Genomic DNA, 25,736 nt, shown 5'->3' with positions numbered 1-25,736 from the left:
TGAACTGACTGGAGAGGGTAGAGGTGACTAAGTGGGGGGCCAGCAAGAAGCAGATTGCAGTAGTCCAAACGAGAGGTGACTAGGATGTGGATGAGGGTTTTGGTAGAGTGCTCAGAAAGAAAGGGGCGGATTTTACGGATGTTGTAAAGAAAGAAACGACAGGTCTTGGCGATCTGCTGGATATGAGCAAAGAAGGAGAGAGAAGAGTCAAAGATGACCCCAAGGTTTCGAGCTGAGAAGACAGGGAGAATGAGAAAGCCATCAACAGAAATAGAAAACGGGGGGAGCGGGGAGGTGGGTTTGGGGGGGAAAATGAGAAGCTCGGTTTTGGTCATGTTTAATTTCAGGTGGCGTTGAGACATCCAGACAGCAATGTCAGACAAGCATGCTGAAACTTTGGTTTGGATGCAAGGTGAGATATCAGGGGTAGAAAGGTAGATTTGGGAGTCATCAGCATAGAGATGGTAGAAAAAGCCATGGGATGAGATTAATGAACCAAGGGAAGAAGTGTAGATAGAAAAGAGGAGGGGACCAAGAACAGAACCCTGAGGTACGCCGACAGGCAGAGGGATAGAAGTAGAAGAGGATCCGCCAGAGTGAACACTAAAGGTGTGGAAGGAGAGGTAGGAAGAGAACCAGGAAAGGACAGAGCCCTGGAATCCAAGTGAGGACAGGGTATCGAGAAGTATGCTGTGATCGACAGTGTCAAAAGCAGCGGAAAGATCAAGAAGAATGAGGATGGAATATTGACCTCTGGATTTAGCCAGTAATAGGTCATTGGAGACTTTAGTAAGCGCAGTTTCGGTTGAGTGGAGAGGGCGAAAACCAGATTGTAGTGGGTCAAGAATAGCATGTGAGGAGAGAAAATCAAGGCAGCGGTGGTGAACAGCCTAGTGGTTAGGGCAGCAGACTAACAACCAGAGAAGGCCCATTCAACTCTTGTTGCAACCCCATTGCATCAGGTTCAAACTTAGATTGTAAGCCCTCTAGGAGCAGGGAAATATCTAGGGTACCTGAATGTAACTCACCTTCAGCTACTATTGTAAAAGGCGTGAGCTAAATACAAATCCAAAAGAGCTGACATGGCAAAATACAGGTACTTTACCAGACCTGATCCTGTGAGAGGCAGGCCGTGTATGGCCAGGCTACTAAAATGGGGTCCATGTGGTTTCCAAGTGCTAGGTCTATATTGGTATAGTTAGAATCTTTAAATTAAAAAATAATGTAATAGAGAAGGAACAGGATTTTTCTAGTTGGCTGTCCCTACCAGGATGTACCAAGGTTAGATTTATGATTGTTGAGGTTTATAGACAGTATTTTAGAGGTAAAATTGCCTTTTGCTTGCTTTCTGCTGTACTGATGAGAGAGAGCACATTTTGCTCTCAAGTCTGTGGGGTGCTAGGTGCTGAACAAAGGAAATGTAGAAGGTATCTTTTTTTCCTCTTCTCAGCCTACCAGAAGCAGAGTCTCAGGGTTTATGGAAGGTTGGGCCCTGAAGTGCCAAACCCAACTTGGAGCAAATGAAAAAGAGACAAGGAAACAAGAAGTATTTGGCCTGAAGAAGGAGTATTTGGCCTTCATTACTGCCAAGCTCAAGAGGGAGTACAGGAGCTTCTGAGAATTTAGACCCAGGTGGACTTGCAGCTGTATTTGTTGTGTTGAAGCCCTATTCCCAGCCAAGGATAGCTGGGGAAGAGGACTTGCAGTCAGAAGTGTTTGCTGATGGGCCTGTGACCAGTGGAGGTTCAGGGGCAGAGGACCTCCAGCAAGATTTTTGTACCAAGGGAGGTTTTTGGGTTTTTTTTTTTGATAATGCAAAACCTTGACTGAAGATGTTGCCCAATTGGAAACCCATAAGTATGTGGAGATGGAAGTGACATAGAAGGAACTGGTAGCTTTGCTCACCTAGATAGTATGCCTGTGCTGATAATGTATGCCCTGCACTGTTTTACATAGTATTAGTAAATGATAGAAGTCTACAAGATAATGAGTGGAATGGAGCGGACAGATGTGAAGCGTTTGTTTACACTTTCTAACAATAATAGAACCAGGGGACATAAGATGAAGATAGAATGTGGTAGATTTAAAACAAATAGGAGAAAGGTTTTCTTTAGTCAGCGCATAGTTACACTCTGGAACTCGTTGCCGGAAAATGTAGTGACAGCAGTTGGCATTGCTGAGTTTAAAGGGGGTTTGGACAGATTCCTGAAGGAAAAGTCCATTGAACATTATTAATTTAAATTTTTGTTTTGTTTTTGGGTTTTTGCTGGGTTCTTGAGGCCTGGATTGGCCACTGTCGGTGACAGGATGCTGGGCTTGATGGACCCTTGGTCTCTTCCCAATATGGCGGTGCTTATGCTCTTATGTAAATGACAACAGATAAAAACCAACATGACCTATTCAGTTTTCTCAGTAAGGTTGTTAGAGTTGTAACTGCTGCTGCATGCAGGTTATCCCCTCTTTTATTTAGAGTTATCACCACTGTTCTGTGTGTGTAACCTCTATTGTTTTTCACGGTGTGAAAGTATTTAAGTTTTGCTAGTTTGTACCTCAGGTAATAACCAGTTTTGTCCTCATAATATATTAATGCAGTGTCTTCCAACCCTCTACAGGAGGCACACCTATTCAGTAAAGTTTTCATGATTTCTACAATGAATATGCATGAGATAGATTTGCATTTGTTGGATGTGCAATATATCCAAATCTATTTCATGCATACTCATTAAAGATATCCTGGTTAACTGTGCCTTCTGCACCAAGAGCCTTCAGAAATGGGACACAGTTCCTTTAATAATCAAAGTCAGGGGTCTGCATTAAACACAGATCCTTTAATAATCAAAGTAAATTTTCCAATAAACACCTGACATGGGCTGAGTTTTGGTGCACAGCGCCTGCATCAGAGGTCTGCATTAGACACAGTTTCATAGCCTAAAGCTGTCTGAGCACTAATATTCAGCATGAGATAGCTGGCTATCTTGGCTGAATATTAGGACTTAGCAGCTAGCCCAGTCACTGACTATGGCACATGACATAGAGGGGCATTTTCGAAAGAAACATCTAAATCAGAATTTGGACGTTTTACAAAGACGTCCAAATTCCAAACAGGAAAGGTCATTTTCAAAAAAGATGGACATCTATCTTTTGTGTTCGAAAATACTATGGATGTCCTGTGATTTGGATGTCCTTTTTTTTGGTCCATTTTTGAACAAAAAATGTCCAAATGCAAGATGTTCAAAACAGAGGAGGAGTGGCTTAATGGTTAGTGCAGCAGGCTTTGATCCTGGCAACATGGGTTCAATTCCCACTGCTGCTCCTTATGACTTTGGGCAAGTGAAATGCACAAGGGGCATTTTTGAATACGACATCTAAGTCTGAATTTTGTAAAATGTCCAAAATCAGAAAAGGAAAGGTCATTTTCTACAAAAAATAAAGTCTCTCTTTTCCTTTTGAAAATACTGTTTGAAAAAATGTTTTGCGATTTGGATGTTTTACTTTTTGGTCCATTTTCAAACAAATACATCCAAATGCAAAATGTACAAAATACACAATAAAGTGAAACCACTCACATGTTCTAAGTGTGGTAAAAGCGTTGGTTGTAATGTAAATCTCAAAGTGCATCAGAAAGTCCACACGGGAGAGAAACCATTTGCATGTATAAAGTCTGGTAAAAGCTTTAGTCAGAAGGTAAACCTCACAATGCACCAGAGAATACACACAGGAATGAAACCATTTACATGTCCTGAGTGTGGTAAAAGCTTTGGTTGGAAAGAAAGCCTCACATGGCATCAGAGAATCCACACAGGGACGAAACCATTTACAAGCACTGAGGAGGTAAAAGTTTCAGTTGCATTGGGACAGGTAATTAGGGAATGTACACTCTTGCTATGAAGTATGGAAAAATAGCACTCTGGTATTTAATATATGTAATGAGACCTCCTTTTCATCTATAGATCTGAATTCAAAGCCAAAATCTAATGATAAATAATAGACACAAGGCTCAGATGTTATAAAAAAAAATAGAAAGCTTGGCATCAGGTAGAATAGTGGAAAAGTGACATCCCAGGAAAGCAATAGGGCATCTTTGGGAGCACTGCAGTGGACTTTATAAAATGCTCCCAGGTACACATCTCACCATTGCTCCCTTACCTTGTCTGCTGAGCCCCCCAAAACCCACCTAAAACCCACTACCCCCAACTGTACACCACTACCATAGCCCTTACATGTGAAGGGAGCACCAATATGTGGGCACAGTGGGTTTCTGGTGGGTTTTGGAGGGCTCACAGTTTCCTTCACAAGTGTAACAAGTAGAGGGAGGTAGGAGCTTGGGTCCACATGTCTGCAGTGCACTGCACCACTACTAGACTACTCCAGTCCAGGGACCTGCATGCTGTTCTAATTGACCTGAGTATATAACATCTGAGGCTGGCAAGTAATATTTTTAATCACATTTTTGGGGGGTGGGAGGGGGATAGTGACCACTGGGAGAGTAAGGAGAGGTGATCCCCGAGTCCCTCCAGTGGTCATCTGGTCATTTGTGGCACCTCTTGTGTGGAATAAAGGAGTAGCCTAATGGTTAGTGCAGCAGACTTTGATCCTGGGGAAATGGATTCAATTCCCACTGCAGCTATTCACTATAAAAACAGGTCTAGCTCAAAACGTCTAAGTTTTAGTCTTGGACGTCTTTGTTTTGTTCCATTATTGCTGAAAGACGTTCATGTCTTAGGAACACCCAAGTCCCACCTTAAACATGCCCTGGCACGCCCCCTTGAGATTTGGACATCCTTCTGGACTTCAGAGAAAGACGTTCAAGAAGAGGTTTCGATAATACTGATTTGACGTTTCTGTGAGATAAACGTCCAAATGCTGGCTTTTGAAAATGATCCTGATAGCCAGTTAGTGTCAATATTCATTGACTGACTGGCTAAGTTTAGCAGCCAAATAGATCCGTGTAAATAGCAGGTCTATCTTTGGCTGCCATTACTTAGCCAGTCAGCCGATAAACATTGACTTAAACGGCTATGTTTTTAGCGGCCAAAAACCCCCCAGAAATTCAATGCCAGTCACTGGATACGGCCCTAGCACTGAATTTCCATGTTCACCGCCAACTGCGGGAGTTAGCCAGGCTCCCTCCTGCAGTCTCAATATTTGCCCCATCCTGGTTAAGTGTGTACCTTCAGAACAGGGTCAGAACACTGAATTAGTGGGTGTTGGGTCTCAAAATACATGATTTTCCATTTGTTTACATTGAATCACACCTTTCAAACATTTGACTATTACCATACCATATGATGTTTCTCAGACTCTTAGGAGCTTGGATGATCTAGGACAACCTGCCATAGGGACTGATCGACAAGGCTGTTAAGTAGAAAATGACATGGGAGCGGGTAATCATGGTAAAATCTGCAGTAAAACTGCAGGAATGGGAGAACATTTCAAAGTTTTACTGTGGGTGCAAACAGAGGTTATTTCCCCGCCCCGCAAGAGCAGTAATAACCCCTGCACCTGCGGTAACCTCTCCCCCCCCCCCCCCCCCCCCAGGGTCGGTGTCTCTCTCCCTCCTTTCCTACAAGGTCCAGTCTGACGTCACCTGCCCTTCCTCCTTCTTTACAAGTCCAGTCTCGCTCGCTCTCCCACCCCCCTGCCACCGTCACCCCCGCAGCCGCCGGGTCCTGTGTTGCATTCTTCCTCCCCCCCCCCCCCCCCCCCGTAAGCTCCGGTGTCACTCCTGCACCTCTCTGCTGTGCTCCCGCTGCAGCTTTTCCATCTTCCGGGCTGCTGACAGCGTTAGCAATGTAAGCACGCTGCCTTCACGCAGCCTGGAAGCCTTCTCTCTATTGAGACTTCCTGTTTCCATGTAGGCAGGTCACTCACTGCAGAGAGAAGGCTTCCTGGTGCGCGAAGGCAGCATGCTTACATTGCTAACGCTGCTGGCAGCCCAGAAAATGGAAAGGCAGCAGTGGGAGCACAGTGGAGAGGTGCAGTAGTGACACCGGAGCTTGCAGGGGGGGGGAGAATACAACACAGGACCCGGCAGCGGCAACGGGAGGAGGGGGGAGAACGAGTGAGCAACACCGGATTTGTAAGGAAGGAGGGAGGAAGGGCAGGTGACACCGAGCTGGACCTTGTGGGAAAGGAGGGAGAGAGACACCGACCCTGTGGGGGGGAGGGAGGAAGATTGGGAGAGTGACACAAAACGGGAGGGGGAGGGAGGGAAAGCGACACCATACCTTGGAGGGAGGGAAGGAGGAGCAGAGGGAGGGGGAGCGAGCGAGCCCGTACTTTGAAGGAGGGAGGGAGGGGGGGAGGGGGAGTGACACTGGACTTTGTAAGGGGGGGAAGAGGAAGGAAGGACATGGGGTATAGGGTAAGAGATATAAGAATGGCTTTGGAAGCAAGGGAATGAAAGGAAGACATGGATGGAGCTGGAGACTGAAAGGGTGATGAGATTCAGTGGAGGGTAGATGAGAGCTAAGAGGATGGGAATGGGGCTAAGGAAGTGGGTGAAAGATGGGGAAAGATAGGGGTTTAGGAGACTGGGTAAGTAAGGGACAGAAAGAGCAATGGTAAAAGCTAGTATGTAGATGAGAAGTGAAACAGAGACTAAAGTGAAAGAAAGGGGGATTAAACACAAATAAGGGAGGGGGAGAGACATGAAATGAAAGGTCACTGCCAGACAGATGTAGAGAAGGAAAGGAAGAAACCAAGAGGAGAGAGAAGAAATGGAAACGCCAATGTGGAAAAGAATTTAGAGAAGACTGACATGTGGAAAGTGGAAAAGAGACTGGGACCAGCCCAATTAGAAAAATAAAGTGCTTGGACAACAAATGTAGAAAACAAATATTTTTATTTAATACTTTTTAAGGACTGAGAGGTGCCTGCTTTGTGAAATGTACGTCTTTTCTATTTTTGTATTTTGCAGAGTGCAGGAGAAAATACATTTCTGTTTCTCTTTTACCAGTGTTTGCCTGACTTTCTTGAGGGAGATCTCTATTTCAGTTTTTCTGTGGTACCCTGTTTTGTATAGTGAGAAAAGAATTAAATGTGATTGGAGTTGTAGAATGATTAGAAAAATTAGTGCTCATTATTGCTTGTTATGTGAATGAATATTCCATCATTGTTTCATTATTGCTTGCCAGACCAGCCCAGTATTATTACGTTTTAAGGGCATTTGTTTTAATTCGTTTATGCAGTCCTTACATGCACATGATTTTGCTTTTTAAACTCAAAGGTAAATCTTAAGGGTGGTTAAACAGTGAGGCTTCTGTGGATAGGGATAGAGTTCGCAGGGATGGGGAGAAACTTTGTCCCCGCGTAATTCTCTACTTTAAGAACTTCCCAAAGTGACTAAAGGCCTGTTTTAAAGCTGGGAGTGGACACTTTGAGCACTCACAGAGACTGAGAAATTCTGATACATTGTTAATTGTATTGTTTGAATAATGTTATTTTACTGTGTTTTAGCTCAAACATTTTTATTGTGCAAAAATAGCTAGGTAGTAATGCTAAAATGTCAATAACATCAACATAGTTTAAGATAATTAAATGTTGTTTAATAGTAACATAAAATTTCTCGTTGAAATCCAAAGCGCTGCTGAGAAAATGGCAAAAAAACTCAAGAAGATTACTTTTTGTTTGCCACCCCCTGTACAAATCTAACTATATAAATGAGAGGTGACCAACTCACCCACAAATGCGCAGTAGACAGCAGCTGTCATCAATGTTCCGTGCATGCATTAGACTCACAGAACAGCTGTCAAGGGAAGTGCGCTGTTCTGCGCATGCGCAGCACGTCACAGGTTTCTCCCGACATCAGCTGATCATAACCGCAACACCTACTACTACTTATCATTTCTAAAGCGCTATACTAAACGTATGCAGCGCTGTACAGTGACCCTCCTCTGTCCCCTGCGCCCCTCCTCTGTCCCCTGCCTCCCCTCCAGCCACCCATGTCCAGTGACCCTCCTTTCTCCCGTCCCCCCTCCAGCCACCCATGTCCAGCGACTCTCCTCTCCCCTGCCCCCTTCCAGCCACCCATGTCCAGCGACCCTCCTCTACCCCTGCCCCCCCTCCAGCCACCCATGTCCAGCGACTCTCCTCTCTCCCTGCCCCCCCTCCAGCCACCCAGGTTGTCCAGCAAATTCTTCGGGGCAAGCAGGAAAGATCCCCAGTCTTGCCTGCCCGCTGCCGGCGCTGACCCTCCCCTGCTGCAGGATCGCTCTTCAAAATGGCCACCGAGACTTCAAGCTATTTTCTAAATTAACCTTCTTAAGAAAAAATTCCACATAGTGAGAATTGCACATGAAAAAGAACAAGTTCTTGTCCTGACTAACTTAAAACTCATAAGAAATGAGATTATTGTTCAAATTTAGCTCATGCCTTTGGTAGTTCAAGTTGAGTTATAGTCAGGTTCTGTAGGTATTTCTGTATCCCTGAAGGGCTTACAATCTAAGGGGCCCTTTACTAAGCTGCATTAGGTGCTAGCGTGCATCTAATGCAGGAAAATGATCTCACACAGGATGCGCAGTAAATTTGGGGGGGGGCAGGTGGGGGCATGTCGGGGCAGAGAATGGGCGTGAATACGCTAATCAGCTAGCACATGCACATTACTGTCATGCTAACTGGTTAGCATGTCCATAATGCAGGAACCCTGAATGCCACCTAAATAAGAGACAATAAGTTCTCCTATGGTAATTTTTATAATTGGCAATGCGCTAATGCTCAAAGCAACTAGAGAAGGTAATACAGTATACACAAAAAGCATACAAGAGAAAAAAGCACAACTGGAAAATTGAAGGACAGCGGTGAAGGGCAGGGAGAGGGACAGCAGGGCAGGAAATGGGAGGGCAGCCAGTAGTGCCTAAGCACAGGCATTTTTACGCCACTGCCTCAAATTATTGGAGGTGCTTGAGCACCCACAGAGTCAGCACCTATGTTCTGCAGTACTACAGTCTCAATCACATTCTCTGAGCTGTTATCTCTGTTTTCAGGTTCAGACAAGAATTTATATTATCACAAGATGTAAGCTGGACAGCCATGTAAAGACAGAAGTGGAATTTACTCTCTCTAGTAGTCCAGCTGTGCGAGTTCTGGGAATCCTGGAGAATGACTACACCATTTCAGTGACAGCTCCTGGTGAGTACACTCTTGTTCCTACACCTGACCAATATTTCTTTCTTACTCCTCTTCAGACTGAGAGTCCTTAAAGAGCAGCACTGCTGCAGTCTACCACTCTTTTCCTTTTCTTTTTCTTAATTGAATCAGGCTTTGGATTTCTATCTTAGAGTTAATTAATTTGGTCTGGAAAACGTGGGGAAATATTTTAAATTCCATGGGCTGATATTCAGCTGGCAGCAATCAGTATTTTGCTGACCACCACAGGCATTATTTTTATTTTATTTTATTTGTTGCATTTGTATCCCACATTTTCCCACCTATTTGCAGGCTCAATGTGACTTACGATGTTCCGTCATGGCATTCGCCATACCAGAGTAAAAGATACAATTGGTATTACATAAAAGAACATGGATGGCATAATAGAATTAAGCAATCAGGTATAGAGAGATAACATTCAGAATATCAGGTAAATGGTGATGCGCTGCAGTTCCTATTATGGATCGTTGTGGTATGCCTTGTTGAAGAGATGAGTCTTCAGTGGTTTGCGAAAGTTGATTGGGTCATAGATTGTTTTCAGGTCAAGTGGCAATGCATTCCACAACTGCATGCTCATGTAGGAAAAGCTGGATGCATCTATTAATCTGTATTTTATGGGCTAGTTTCTACATATGGCACCTTAAAAATTGGCACGGAATAAATTTCCACCTAAAAGTATTCTATAAACGGCGCCTAGATTTAGGCATAGTATATAGAATATGCTTAGTTGATATCCCAGTGCTTAAAACTACTTACATCCATTTATTCCAAGGGAAAACTGGCCTAAATACCAGGAACAGAGGGGCATATTCTATAACAAAGCATGTAAATTTTGGAACACCCATGAAATACCCATTTCCCTGCCCATAACCATGCCTCTTTATGGCTCCATGCATTAGAATTTAGGCGCTGTGCATTTCAGAATAGGTTTAGCAAGTTATGCATGTAAATTCTAATTATTGCTAATTAGTGCCATTATTGCTTGTTAAGTGCCATTTAAAAAGCTGATTTGCTTGTTAAGTCAATTAAGTGTGTTTTTATAAAGTACGCTTGATTTCCGCATGGAATGCTAGGCGGGATATATAGAATCCGGCGGTATACCCGGAAATTCAAGGCTAGGACATGTACAGACTCTGGCGTTGAATTCCTGGGTAAAAACATTTATTTATTTTATTTATTTGTTGCATTTGTATCCCACATTTTCCCACCTATTTGCAGGCTCAGTGTGGCTTACATTATGCCGTAGTGGCGATCGCCAATATCGGAATGAGAAATACAGAGTGGTATTGCATTAAAGTTCATAAGTGACAGAGTACTTTAAGCTGTCAGGTATAGAGAGTTCATTTCCGGACTGAGAAATAAAGTGGTATTGCATTAAAGTTCAATGGTGACAGAGTAAATTAAGCAATCAAGTATCGAGGGCTCAGTTTTGTCCAGTTCTGGTAATAAGTTTCATAGCTGGTTCTGTGGCCTTTTTAGTAATCCGTAGTAGGCACGCAGGTAGTGCACACAGAATCAACACTACCATGGTGCATCTTGAGGCATCCTGTGTTATTTCTGAGAACAGATCACGCCAATTTCCATGCTAAAAAAAAAGAAATTATTTTCTAGCACAGGGGTGGAGAGTGGGTGTGCCATGTGTTAATGAGCTAGAGCATGTCAATTTTATTTATTATTTATTTGGATTTTGCTCACACCTTTTTCATTAGTACCTCAAGGTGAGTTACATTCAGGTACATTGGATATTTCTCCGTCCCAGGAGGGCTCACAATGATCTAAGTTTGTACCTGAGGCAATGGAGGGTTACGTGCAGTGGTGTGCTGGAGCGGGCTCTCATGGGCTCGCGAGATCCGTTTGTTAAGTTTTTAAGAATTTTGGGAGCCGGTTGTTAAAGTAGGCCTCCCCATGGCTACTCTAACAACTGACTGCCAAAATGTGGGCTTGGGCCCCCTCCTGAATTCTCTTTTTCTTTGCTGGCAGTGATGCTGGCCCCACCAGCCAAGTAAATAGACTGCTGCTGCTCCCTGCTCCTTGTTTCTGACTCTGAGCATTAGGCTGGGACTTTTCATGCAAGCGCAAGAAGGTTCCATCATGCTGCTCAGAGCCAGAAACAAGCAGCAGAGAATGGTGGCAGTCCATTTATTGGCTGGTGGGGCTCGGCAAATGTATGCCTGGCGTGCCCGCACAAGGGAAGGGAGAGAGAGGCATGTATTCCCCCTCCCCCCCCCCCCCAATTTCAGGGCCGGCTATGTCCGGAGAGAGAGCCCGTTGTTAAAAATTTACCAGCACACCCCTGGTTACATGACTTGCCCAAGATCACAAGGAGCAGCAGCGGGATTTGAACTGGACACCTCTGGATTACAAGACTGGTGCTCTAACCACTAGGCCACTCCTCCATTGCCACATGCTGCTCAATTACTGCATGTTTAGTGTGCGAGCCCTTACCACCTACTAAATAGGTAGCAGTAAAGGCTCACATGGTAATGGTCATGCACTAACTTGGAAATTAGCGTGTGGCCATTAATAGCAGAAATAAAAATTCAGACATTTTAGAACCGTTCTAAAAAGTGTCCAGAGCGCACAGGAAACCCACGTGCTAAAACTACCGCTGGCCAATTTTTAGCACAGTTTCTAAAGGACCCCTTAGTGCCATATGCGGCACTTAACTGGCTATGAGGAACTACATAAAGATAGGACTACGTTTTATGCGGTTATCTTAGCCAGTTAAGTGCTGAAAATTGGCATTTAACCGGCTAAGTGCCCACGCCCCCAAAATAGCCAGTTTTGGCTTGAGTGCTAACCAGTGGCGTAGCTACGTGGGGCCAGGGGGGCCTGGGCCCCTGTAGTTTTAGCCCTGGACCCCCTTGCCGACGACCCTCTCGACCCCCCCCCCTCCGTTGTCTGCCTTTGCTGGCGGGGGACCCCAACCCCCGCCAGCCAAGGCTCTCTTCTTCCCGCAAAAGGCTTCCTTCTGTTTCCGACGTCCTGCACGTTGTACATGCAGGACATCAGACTCACAGAACAAAGCCTCGCAGATCAGCTGCACGTACAATGTTCAGGACATCAGAAACAGAAGGAAGCCTTGCGCGGGAATCAGAGGACCTTGGCTGGCGGGAGTTGGGGTCCCCCACCAGCAAAGGTAGGCGACAGCGCGTTGGCGGCGGGAGGGAGGAGAGGGTCATCGGCAGGGGGGGGCAAAGTTGGTGGTGGCGGCGGCGGCGGCAGGGTCAGCAATGGCGGGGGGGGTCGATGGCACGGGGGGGCTAAAATGTGCCCCCTCACCTCTGGCTCTGCACCCCCTCCCGCCGAAGTCTGGCTACGCACCTGGTGCTAACTTGGCATTTTCAGTGGCACTCTCCAGTTAGGTCTCACTGGAAATGCCTGATTAGCCCTGGACAGGCCATTTAAATGGCCAAAAGCCTCTCCGGGCCATTTAAATCATTCAGGCTCCATATATTTTTGGTCTGAGGGGAAGAAGATTTCTGGACTTTTTTTTTTTTTTGGCTACAATTCAATGTATTGCTACTGCTATACTTGATGATGATTTTTTTTTTTATATGGAATCTTCTCAGTGAAGAGCTGTGATCTCTCAATAATCCTGTTCAATAAGGCAAAGCAGTCTCTGTGCTGAAAAATGCTATTTAATGGACACTATTTCATAGTGAATACATGAGAAAATTAACAAGAAAAGTTTTGAAAGAGATTAGTTTTATAGGACAGAAATAAAGGTAATGGTAGAAGTGATGTTTTGAGTAACTGCATGGCATCAGTTTTTAGAGAGACTTTCTGTGTTGATCTGTCTGTGTTCCAATCTCTGGCTTGACGGTAAATTCTGCTCAACTGAAGGCAAAATTAATTTTCAAAAGCTTCCCACATTACAAGAATCTACCAAGTGTGCCCTTACATCTATAGAAGGTCTCAAACACAAGGAATAGCTTGATTAAAAAGGTTCTAGTGCAGTCTTTAAACTAAAGATTTTCATGGACTAAGGCGGGAAATTTGACATATGACGATAGAGGATGAGATTGAAGAATGGTAGGGCAATGATGGATAGAGGTGGACACTGGATTATGTATGCTTTAGTTATCAAACTAAAACTTTGCTGTTTTGGGGAGATTTCAATATGATGGTGACTACATACCCACAGCATTCCTAAGATTCATGAGCATCGATAAAGGATGGCAAGTGCTCCCCTCCTCCCCCACCACTACCACACAAAAAAAATTGCTTGCCATACCTTTGCTATCCCAGCCAGAACACAGGAGCTGCCAAGCAGAATAGCATAACTGGAGAACTTAGGCCTCACCAGTGGAAACGATCCATATCCACTTGCAGGAGGAGTCACGGAAGCCTATCCTTTCGCTCCCCACTATTCTGCCTCTTTTATCACAGTGCCTACACCACAAATACATTCAAAACTCTCAGGGATTGACTTAAGTCAATTCCTGTTGCTGATCAGGAAGTGACTTAAGTTCCTGCCTGCAAGTTTTGCACATGCTTGTAGTGCCAGCACAATGATAGAAGAGAAAAAGCAGTGGAGAGCAAAGGGATAGGCTCCCACCGTAATGGAGAGGATGGGATCAAATGCCAGATGCTGGAGAGTAGAATTTGAGGGTGGCTTCTAGAGGCAGGCATGGGGAAGTGGGGAAAGAGAAAGCACAAAGGATGGATGCTAGGGAGGGGAAAGGACAAATGCAGGAGAGGATGCAGGTGGGTGAATGCTGGAGAAGGGAACAAAGAGGTGGTGGGGAAAAGAGGCAGGGTGCTGATGCTAGAGAAGTGGAGAAGAAGGCAGGAGGACAAAGGAAGCAGAAGAGCATATGTTGAGGACATGAGGATGTGGGAGAGCAGGGACTCAAGCTTAATTAGGGACTGGATTGAAGAGCAGGAACGCAAGACAGAGATTAGTAGACACTGGAAGTATGAATGGAGACTCAGGACTTGAGTGAGGGAGAGTGGGGTAAGAAACTGAGCAAGGATCCAGGGATTAGGAGAACAACAGGGACTTCGTGATTGGATAGAGGCATAAGTAGGAGTATGAGACAGGGTCAGAAAGGTGGGGAGGAGCAGGGAGATGGTATGAAGGATCTGGTAGGGTTAGGCATGGGGCTGTGGAGAAAGTGGATGGTTCTTTCAAGTGGGCAACAGAGGGAGGAAGGAGGAGGTAAAAAGTGGAATAGGTTGCTGGGTAAGAGACAAAAGAAAAGGCATGAAGGCAGAGAGGGGATGAATTACAGGGAAGGAGCTAGGACTGATGAGAGGATGAAAGGCCGACAAAGGTAGAAGAGGCTGGGGGGGAGGTGAACCTTGAGGTTGGAAATGGAGAATCAGAAAGTGAATAAAAGATAAAGGGGGGCCAGGAGGCTGAAAAAGAAATGAGTGGGAGGACTAGGGAGATAAGAGTGGGGGAAGGAAAATTGGTAAATAGATGGGACGTGAATGATGAAATGGGGTAGAAGGAATAAAATCTAGCTATGGGTAGATCGGAAGACAATTAGATAAATGGAGATAAAAGATGAAGCAAAGACTAATATCAGACAGATGTATGGGAAGATGGGAAGAATACAGGTAGAAGAAACAGAAAATAGAAATAGAAAACAAAAAGGGCTTAGGAGAACACCAAGAGAATATGGAAAAGAAACAACCGGTCCAACCCAATTAGAAAGATCAGGCAACAAAGGTACAAAAAATAAGCATTTTATTTTCATTGGTTAGAGAGTGGAATATGTCAGTTTTGAAAATATGCATTTCTTATGACTTTGTATTTTACTTCATAGAGGAGGAAATACATTTATGCTTCTCTTTCTGTAGTGTTTCACTTCTCAGTCTGGTTTCTCACAGTTTCCATTTTATTGTTGTATGCATATTTCTATTTTTAATTTGTGGTCCCTTGTTCTTTATTAGGTGGTGGCCTGCATTTTGCATGTGTGATTAAGGTGAGAGATTCTGCTAGCATGTATAGTGCCTTATAAACATCTTCACACCCTTGTACATTTTCACATGCTGTCCTTTAAAAAAACGCAGTTCAAAATGTATGAAAGTAGGAGTTTGTTCTGTTCACTGATCTGCACAACATATTCTGCACTTTCTAATGAAAGACCAATTATAGAAACATTCAAAAAGCAATTAAGAAACAAAAAGTCTTTGTTATAGCAAAACCCAAATTAGTTCCATTTCCAAAATTTGCCCTAACAAGGTTCATATAAATAAAATAGAGCCGGTGTCCATTCACAGTAGTTGAACTGATTGGAATATTCCCTGCGATACTGTGAACAAGGGTTGAGAGTAGGCTTCCAAATAACACAGCCAGCCAAGGTTGTGGAAATAAGGTAAATACTTTATTCACTAAACCTGAGTTCTGTTATTTCACAGGGGCAGGAACACAAAGGTAAAGTTTCTCCAGTTCAGAGGAAAACAAGTCTTGCCATGGGCTTGTGGCTAACATGTCCCAAACACAGTCCATGGCCTGTCACTGCCACACCACAAACAAAGTCTGTAAAGTTTTTCTCTCACTCTCTCTGGCCAGCCAGGCCTCAGAACCAGGTTCACAAGTGTCCAAATGAAAAGGTTGGCTTACTACTGCCAGATCTTCTCCTCTACTGCTAATTCTAGACTCCGTTCCTTTTGTCTTGCTGCACCTCACGCCTGGAATAGACTTCCCGAGCCTGTGCGTCTAGCCCCGTCTTTGGCCATTTTCAAGTCCAAACTTAAAGCCCACCTCTTTACCACTGCTTTTGACTCCTAACCACTACTCACTTGCCCTGTCCTTTAACCTCTCCTATTTATTCCCTTACCCTTAATTGTTCTGTTTACCTGTCTCTTTTGTGTATGGTGTTCAGCGCTGCGTATGCCTTGTAACGCTATAGAAATGATAAATAGTAGTAGATCATAGTAGCTAGATGTACGTAGTGAAGGCATGTGCTGGATATCACTTCCTCCATCCCTAGGCCTCCTTATCACCACTCTGCCTGTGCCTTTTCCTAATTCCTGTCCTTTTGGATCTACCCGTCTCATCTCACTTCCTCTCTGGCGGGACTAGGGGTTTTAAGGTTGTTCAAAATACCTGAGAAACCATTCTTAATGGTGAGGGGCAGAATAAAGTTAAAGAATAAAGTTGTTTTTCTTGTATAAAGTGAATTTGATGCAAAGGTCTAAACATGCTGAACAGAGAGCTGCAGAAAGAACTCCAGTTATTCAAAGGTAAAGACTGGGGAAAGGATATAAGAAACTTTCACAATGTTTGAATATTCTTTGGGGAACTGTCAGGACCATCATTTTAAAGCTGAAATTTTGGCACCACCAAAACACTGCCTCAATCATGCTGTCCCTCCAAAATCAGAAGTTGTGGGCAGAACAAGCAATGGGTCATGGATCCATGACCCATGTGACCAGTGACCTGTGGCTTGATTATGTGTATTCTTCTGTCTACCTACAACATATTGAATATAATCAATAACAATTCTGTAGCTGTTGCATAAGTCACTTCAGCAGCTTGTTCTTATATCCTTTAGGACAATTGGCAATGCCTGCACAGTTTCTGGATGCATGGTGTTGCATTGTACCTTGATGATATTACAAGCATTGAAGGCACTGAAATGCCTTTTGCATTCTGAGGATGAAGTAGGAATCACGAATATCCTCCCGGCAATGTCTGAAAGTATTGTATGAGAAATATGTCACTCTGCTGTCCCCACCATCAAAGTGAATCAAATTCTCCAGGAGAGACAGTACATGGAATCAGTTCCATAGTGTACTTCATTATCTCATCATGAGTCCTGTCAGCCAGTGGTACAATGTGTTTTCCTTGTGCATCACCAGTGGCTCTGTTGCTTTCAAGTGTAGCAGTTTGAAACCAGTCAAATGGATTGCTTCTCATCTGCTTGGTCACAGGTGGATTAATATAGCCAGATGTGGAAACAGAATTTGGATTGTCACGTTTTGATGAACTTGATGCTGACAGTGTTGTTGTGAGTGTTTCTGGCTCACGCTCTGATTCTTCACTCGCTAGTGATATTGCACTTTCTCTAGTCTGTTTGATAGAACTGTCATAGTCACAACATGTGCATACAAAGAGAAATTCATGTAAAGTGGGATCAAGGAATGTTCCAACAAAATGCAGCACATTTAAACTCCTCCAATATTTGCTGGTTAAGGGTGCTAGAAACTTCTCTAGCAGACAAATTTAGGCACTATCCAAAGACGTGGCTGCCATGCTTTATGAAGAGTATAAAACAGAGACAATGCGGTCTGCGGAGTAGGAACATTGGCACATTCCGAAACATAAGAACATAAGGGTAGATATACTGGGTCAGATCAATGGTCCATCTAGCCCAGTATCCTGTTTCCAACAATGGCCAAGCCAGGTCACAAGTACCTGGCAGAAAGCCAGATCATGGCAACAATCCATGCTACCAATCCCAGGGCAAGCAGTTGCTTCCCCATGACTGTCTCAATAGCAGACTATGGACATTTCCTCCAGGAACTTGTCCAAACCTTTTTTAAACCCAGATATGCTAACCACTGTTACTACAGTCTCCGTCAGAGCTCCAAAGCTTAACTATTCATTGCGTGAAAATATATTTCTTCCTATTTGTTTTAAAAGTATTTCCATGTAACTTCCTTGAGTGTCCTCTAGTATTTGTACTTTTGGAATGAGTCAAAAAAACAACTCAATTTACTTCTACTCGTTCTACACCACTCAGGATTTTGTAGACCTCACTCATATCTCCCCTCATCCATCTCTTTTCCAAGCTGAAGAGTCCTACCTCTTTAACCTTCCCATTATGAGAGCAGTTCCACGCCCTTTATCATTTTGGTCGCTCCTCTTTAAACCGTTTCCAATTCTGCTATATCTTTTTAGAAAAGGTTGCAACAATGGCCAATCCAGCTCACAAGTACCTGGCAGAACCTAAATTCCATGCTACCAATTCCAGAGCAAGCAGTGGCCTCCCCCATGTCTATCTCAATAGCAGACTATGAACTTTTCCTCCAGGAACTTATCCAAACATTTTGTAAACTCATATACGCTAACCACTGTTACCAAATCTTCTGGCAACAAGTTCCAGAGCTTAACTATTCGTTGAGTAAAATAATATTTACTCCTATTTGTTTTAAAAGTATTTCCATGTAACTTCATTGAGTGTTCCCTGGTATTTCTAATTTTTGAGAGTGTAAAAAAATCTATTCACTTTTACCTATTGTACACCACTCAGAAGTTTGTAAACCTCAATCATACCTCCCCTCAGCCATCTCCTTTCCAAGCTGAAGAGACCTAACCTCTTTAGCCTTTCCTCATATGAAAGGCGTTCCATCGCTTTTATCATTCTGGTCGCACTTTTTTGAACCTTTTCTAATTCCACTATATCTTTTTTGAGATACGTAGACCAGAAATGAATGCAATACTCAAGGTGAGGTCGCACCATGGAGCAATACAGAGGCATTATAGTATTCTTGGTCTTATTTACCATCTCTTTTCTGATAATTCAAAACATCCTGTTTGCTTTTTTTGCTGCCGCTGCACACTAGGCAGAAGATTACAGCATATTCTCTTTAATGACACCTAGATGTTTTTCTTGGGTGCTGACCCCCAAGGTGGACCCTAGCATCAGATAACTGATTTGGATTCTTCTTCCCAATGTGCATCACTTTGCATTTGTCTGCATTAAATTTCATCTGCCATTTGAATACCCAGTCTTCCAATTTTCTAAGGTCTTCCTGCAATTCTTCATAGTCCGCATGTGTTTTAACAACTTTGAATAGGTTTGGGTCATCTGCAAATTTAATCACCTCACTTGCCATTCTAATTTCAGATCATTTATAAATATGTTAAATAGCACCAGTCCCAGTATAGATTCCTGCAGCACTCCACTATTCACTTTCATCTATTGAGAAAAATGGCCATTTAACCCTACCCTGTGTTTTCTGTCCAATAACCAATTCCTAATCCACAACAGAATATGGTTTCCTATCCCATGACTATAATTTTCTCTGGAGTCTCTCATAGGGAACTTTGCCAAAAGCTTTCTGAAAATCTAGATACACTACATCAACCAGCTCTCCTTTATTGACATGTTTCTGCACACCTTCAATGAAATGAATCAAATTAATGAAGCAAGACTTCCCTTGGCTGAATCCATACTGACTCTGTCCCATTAAACCATGTTTGTCTACGTGTTCCATAATTTTATTACTTTGAATAGTTTCTACTATTTTCCCCAGCACTGAAGTCAGATTTACCAGTCTGTGATTTCCCATATCACCCTGGAACCCTTTTAAAAAATTGGTGTTACATTGTCTACCCTCCAATCTTCAGGTTCTATGGATGATTTTAATGATATGTTACAGATCACTAACAGCAGATCAGCAATTTCATATTTGAGTTCTTTCAGTACCCTGGGGTGCATGCCATCCAGTCTAGGTGATTTACTACTCTTTAATTTGTCAGTTTGGCTCGGTACATCTTCCAGGTTCACCAAGATTTCTTTCAGTTCCTTCCCATCATCACCCTTGAAAACCATTTCTGGTACAAGTAGATCTCTTACATCTTCTTCCATAAAGACCAAAGCAAATAATTCATTCAGTCTCTCTGTTATGGTCCTGTCCTCCCCGAGTGCCCCTTTTGTTCCTTCATGATCTAATAGCCCCATGGATTCCCTCAAAGTTCTTCTTCTTCTTATATATCTGAAAATGCTGTGAGCTTTTGCTTCTATGGCAAGTTTCTCTTCATATTTTTTTAGCCTTTTTTATCAATGCTTTACATCTAACTTGCCAGTGCTATGTTGCTTCATATTTTCTTCATTTGGGTCCTTTTCCCATTCTTTGAAGGATGCTCTTTTGGATCTAATAGCCTCTTTCACTTCACCTTTTATCCATGCTGGCTATCGTTTGCTCTTTTTTTTCCACCTTTGTAAATGCGTGTAATACATAAGAACAGCTATACTGGGTCAGACCAATGGTCCATCTCACCCAGTATCCTGCTTCCAACAGTAGCCAATCCAGCTCACAAGTACCTGGCAGAAACCCAATTAGTAACAACATTCCATGCTACCAATGGCAGTAGCTTCCCAAATGTCCAATCCAAAATACAATACAATCCACAGAATTGCTTCCAGACATCAGATTGATTTACTATTCATATTCTCTTTCAATATCACCTGTCCTCTCAGCTTCTCTTTTTAACTATCTGTTGTCAATAATGCTTGATTTGCTTCCTTTTAGCACTTTGCATAGTTTCAGACATTTTTAACAAAAATATTCAGTGCTCACATACTACACTGAAACTTGAACAATAATACTGCCGTTATGTGTGACGTCAGTATCACGTCATGGTCAAGACAACCAAATATATTAATTTACTAGTAGAATGTAAAGCTCACTGCCTAGGCGTATTGGTCAAAATAGTACAGACTTTCCAAAATGGAAAGTTACAAGTGGAAAACTACGAACGCATCTCTTAGCTTAATTCAGTGCTGGTAGATTATATATATATATATATATATATATATATCAGCTTGTGTCTTTAGCTGTATCTGCTATACTGTAACATAAATATGAAGTAATATTTGAAATTAAATAGGTAGGGCCCTATTGTTTTGAATATACAGACCCATGTCCATCGATTTTCCCCCCAACCTATTAGACCCACTGGCCCATAAACTGTTAATCCATTTTTTGCTCTAGTTGTAGGTGAAAGAAACTGCTCAGGAAACTCACTGTAATGCCCAGAATTTAAAAAAAACTATAGAGGTCTGTAGCCAAGACTAGGGAAAATGTTGAATACTCAACATTTAAAGATTACTCCACAAATATGACCTGTTCGGGTTGGAGGTTGGAAAAATGAAGCCACTGCTGAAGAAAAGCCATAATGATGTACTGCACAGCATTTATGAAACATTTAGGGGACACTGCACATTGGTTTTGAGACTAAAATGGAACTATTTGGTCTCAATACTAAGCGATGTGTGGTGTAAGGCAAACATAGCATATTGCCCTGCAAACATCATCCCTGCAGCACTGGTGGCAGAGAGGCTTGTAAAGATCAAGAGAAAGATGGATAGAACAAAGTTCAGGCAGATCATGGGAGAAGTCTGTTCTAGTTGCTGTAAACCAGGAATGAGGAGATCCACTTTTCAGTACTACAATGAATACTAAGCACAAGCAACAATGTTGCAAGCCCAAAACTGAGTCTAATAAAAAAAAAATTGTGGCAAGACTTGATTGCAATTCACAGGTGATCCCCCAGCAAACTTGAAAGAGTGAGATTGAGTTATTTTTCCAAGAATGGGCAAAAACTGCATGATTCCACTTTCCAAAGTTGGTAGACTCTTACCCTAAATGACTCCTGGTTGTTAACCCTGCAAAAGGGACTTCCACCAAGTACTGAGTCAAAGGGTGTGAAGATTTGACAGATCTAGACTTTTTGGTTTCTTACTTTTGATTACTTTTTATCCTTTCCAACCCAATGGAAGTTGGTAAGAATTATTTTATTTATTACATTTGTATCCCACATTTTCCCACCTTTTTGCAGGCTCAATGTGGCTTACATATTACCGTTAACAGCGTTAGCCGATTCCGGTCTGAACAAATACATGGTATGAATGAATACAAAGTGATATTGTGGTAGAATGAGGTACATGTATGGTAGGTACAGTTGGGGGGAACTTAGAGAGGGAAAGGGGGAAGAAGAGTCAGGTAATGTCCGTTACGGTCTTTGGTTACATTATTGTGTCGCAAGTGTCCAGGTAATTTTTATGTTGGGTCGGTGGGGTATGCTCTTCTGAACATGCAAATGGAAATTAAGAATGTGTGTCTGGGAGAAAAATAATGCTCCAAAATTTAACAGAATAGGATGAAACCTTGGCATGGAGGAAAAAATTAATGAAAAGATACTTAAAGTTAACAAATGGGCCAGATTGGATTAGGGATTCCACAGAAATAAGTCACCCATTCCCCTCCCCCCTCCAAATGGCCTGACATTTCTATGAGAGAAGCAGTTCCTGCTTTGTAACATAGAAGCTGACATACAAAGAAATATAGCAATTAGGGAAGTCCTCCTTTCCAACTGCCTCCCCGTTCTCTGTTCTTCCCACCCTCCCCCCCCCCCCCCCCCCCCCAGTTAGGGAAGTCCTCCTTTCCAACTGCCTCCCCATTCTCTGTTCTTCCCACCCTCCCCCCCCCCCAAAAAAAAAACTACCACCTGCAACTACCCTACCATCCCCAAACTGCCCCACCCCTGAAAAACTACCTCCTACAGCTTCCCCACCATCCCCGATGAACAAAAACTGCCTCCTCCTCTCTCTCCTGTAAATCAAACACATACACAGTCATGAACACAGATGAGTTAGAAAAAAATTCATGAGCCATGCTCCACGTTTTCCCCATTTGTTGAATATTTCTACTAGTTCTTTCATGTTGAAAGTGTAAAGTATGTTATGTAGATTAATGAAACAAACTCCTAATTTAATGCATTTGAATTGCACATTAAAATATAGCAGAATGTGAAAAAATGTACAAGGTTGTGAAGACTTTCACAAGGTAATCTAGGTTTTGTGTAGGAATCTGTAGCAGTCTGGCTTGTTCTGGTTTTTTCAAATGGAACTATATGTGGTTCTTGAATATCTGAAGTGCTGCATGTTCACAGGTAGAGTTGATACCAATTGAATTCTGGGAATAGGTGCTATTTCTGAGTATCTTTTTTTCAGGGTTTTTTGTTACTTCACACATTGTCTGGCAGTAGAGGAAATTTATATTGGCGTTACTGTGGTGACTGCAGAATTTGGCCCCTAGACTGTGTTTCATGTTGAGTTGTAATATGAAACATTCTAATTCTGCTCTGTATCTGTTGTTGAAGTTTCTGTGAATTTGGCATGTTACAGAACTGGAAGTTCAGGATTTATATTTGACTCTGTCTCTGACCCTGGTTAGTGCTGCTGAAAATGCCCAGTTAGCCCTGGACAAGCGATTTAAACAACTAGGAGCTTCTCCTGGCTATTTAAATCAATTTTGAATATCAGACCCTAAGCTGTGGTAAAAGGGGGCCTGCACTAGCTTCAGCATGTGTTTTTGATGCACGCTGAGGCCCCCTTTTACTGCAGTGGGTTAAAGGCTGTCTTTTTTGTTGGAAAAGAAATAGCTATGCAGTATGAGAACCGCTTGCTGCGCAGCCATTTTGGGGGAGCACTTACCGCCACCCACTGCCCGATTACCACCGAGTAAGCACCAGTGCTACAAAAATATAAATATTTTAAATATTTTTATAATACCGGAAATGGCATGCGCTGGGGATGGGAAACACCACCGGGCTTCTATGGTAGCCCAGTGGTAGTTCCAGATTGGCGCTAGGCAACCACCAACCCTTTAGCAAAAGGACCCCTAAGTTTCTTTGATGTCTTTTTTGTTTGCACTTTTGACTCCGTGTAATGTGGACTATCGCATGTCTTTACAAAAGCATGCTATAAGCGTGTTAGCATTTTTAATGTGCGTTAAACGCTAACGCGCCTATAGGAATGTATTGGCGCATTAACGTTTAACAAGCCTTAACTTTATAGGCACGTTAAACACACTAACGTGCCTTAGTAAACATACCCTCATATTTGGTTTTGTCTAAAAAGGTTTTTTTTTATTATACTTTCTGTGATGTCTAAGACCAGCAAATTTTTCTTTCATTTTTTTAATGTTTGATAAAGAGTGTATTTTTCAATCACTTGTAGGGACCCCAGGCACACCCATATATGAGGATATTATCTGGGTTGCATAATTAATAAGGTGATGGGTGCCATGGGGTGGGAGGAAAAATTCTCTTCAAGACCCTCACAGATTTCACATTATCTGACTTCTCTACCTGGGCCTTCTTGATATGGCTGCTTTCAAAAATAAGTCCATTCTACATAGAATCAGGTAACTGTAGTTACAAATGTAATATCAAACCAATGGGGGGGGGGGGGGTCAGCCTTCAGGAGCAGTCATTAATCAAGATAAATAGTAGCGAACAAAGCACTTGAGGTATATATGTCTTGATTTATTTACCACCTTTTTGAAGAAATTCACCCAAAGCGATAAACAACAAAATCCATCTGAGCATAGGCAATGGACAATATCAACAGAAAGCATTTTCAAATAAAAGTACTATTATGGCATAATATGTTACTTCAAAACATTTTGTAGTGGTAATGCACTTATATAGAATATACAAAGCTTTTATTCATATTACAATTAAACACTTGCTCATAACATACTATCTCACACTCGGGAGATGAAATGAAGTAATCTAACACACTAAAAGTAGTCTCTTATGCATATTTTCAAAGCACTTTGGGAGGCTAAGCTCCATATGTTTCTATGGAACTTTGGGAGGCTAAGTGCTTTGAAAATAAGCCTCTCTACCTGCCAAAATCCAAGGAATGAAGTATCTTAAGTCAGTGAAGGCAAGCTGCCCATCAGCGTTTTCTGACCGTTAAGGTTGATCAGGTGTGGGTTCCCAGTTTTGTCCCGGTAAGCTGCCATTATGTAAAGCTTTAAAAAGTATTGACTTGATATTTCAAATATTATTTATTACATTATAAAGATGTATTTATATCTTTTGGTGAATACGTTATAACAAGATATTTGGTGGTGGTGGTGGTTATACATATATATTTTCGGGTGAGCTCTCCACCTCCTGAAGAAGGCAAAGTGGCGAAATATAAATCTTTATTGAGGACAGACTTCAACCTGAGGATTTTATTGCTGATAATAGAAGATCTAGTGGATTATTATAACTTCTGGAGCATGAATGAGGAGGGGATGTTAACCCTTTTTGACTTTTACACACAGACCTATCTATGAAAGTTTGTTTTTGGATGCTTTTGAACAAATGACAAGATTCTGGCTTGCTTAAGCTAGTTTGTGTTATTGCAGTGGCGTACCAAGGGGAGAGCGGTGGAGGCGGTCCGCCCCGGGTGCACGCCACTGGGGGGTGCCACGGCGCGAGCCTGCTGCAAGAGTTCGCTAACTTCTCTCGTTCACTGCAGCTCCCTCTGCCCCGGAACAGGTTACTTCCTGTTCCGGGGCACAGGGAGCTGCAGCAAACGAGCAAAGTTAGTAAACTCACCGCAGGCGCGCGCTGCAACACTCCCCCCCCCCCCCCCCCCAGCGGCATGCACCCGGGGGGCGGGGCGCCACCCCGGGTGTCAGCCCCCCTAGGAATGCCACTGTGTTATTGAATTTAGAAGTACAAACAGCGTGATCTTCATTGACTTAAGATACTTCGATGCTTAGATTTTGACAATAATTGTCATGCACTGTACTTGAGTGTGAGGTAGTATCTTATGAAAAAGTGTTTAATAGTAATATGAATAAAAGCTTTGTATATTATATATAAGTGCATTCCCAATAATCATTTTTTGAGTTACTATTTATTTTTCTTAATAGGATTTATTTACTGCCTTTTTGAAAGAATTCGCTCAAGGCGGTGTAGAATAAGAATAAGTCAAACATAAGCAATAGACAATTACAGCAGTAAAAATATTCAAACAATGCAAAGTATGGCATAGTATGCTACATTATAATGCCAACACAATACCTAATAAAACATTTTAATAGACAGAATAGGA

General features: G+C 42.7%; 1 protein-coding gene across 3 annotated transcripts in view; it reads left to right on the top strand.

Moving 5' to 3' along the window:
• Positions 1-25,736, top strand: part of PIK3AP1 (phosphoinositide-3-kinase adaptor protein 1) — a 228,723-nt gene that overhangs the window by 72,405 nt on the left and 130,582 nt on the right. For all 3 annotated transcript variants that reach the window (XM_030203478.1, XM_030203476.1, XM_030203475.1), the window contains exon 4: positions 8,985-9,129. In XM_030203478.1, coding sequence (XP_030059338.1) covers positions 8,985-9,129 — 145 coding nt within the window. The remainder of the gene's footprint in view (positions 1-8,984; positions 9,130-25,736) is intronic.

Source organism: Microcaecilia unicolor, chromosome 5 (genome assembly GCF_901765095.1).
Source record: "Microcaecilia unicolor chromosome 5, aMicUni1.1, whole genome shotgun sequence".
In the NCBI taxonomy this organism is placed as follows: Eukaryota; Metazoa; Chordata; class Amphibia; order Gymnophiona; family Siphonopidae; genus Microcaecilia; species Microcaecilia unicolor.
The sequence above is the reverse complement of the archived record's forward strand: the minus strand, read 5'-3'. Positions and strand labels throughout refer to the sequence as shown.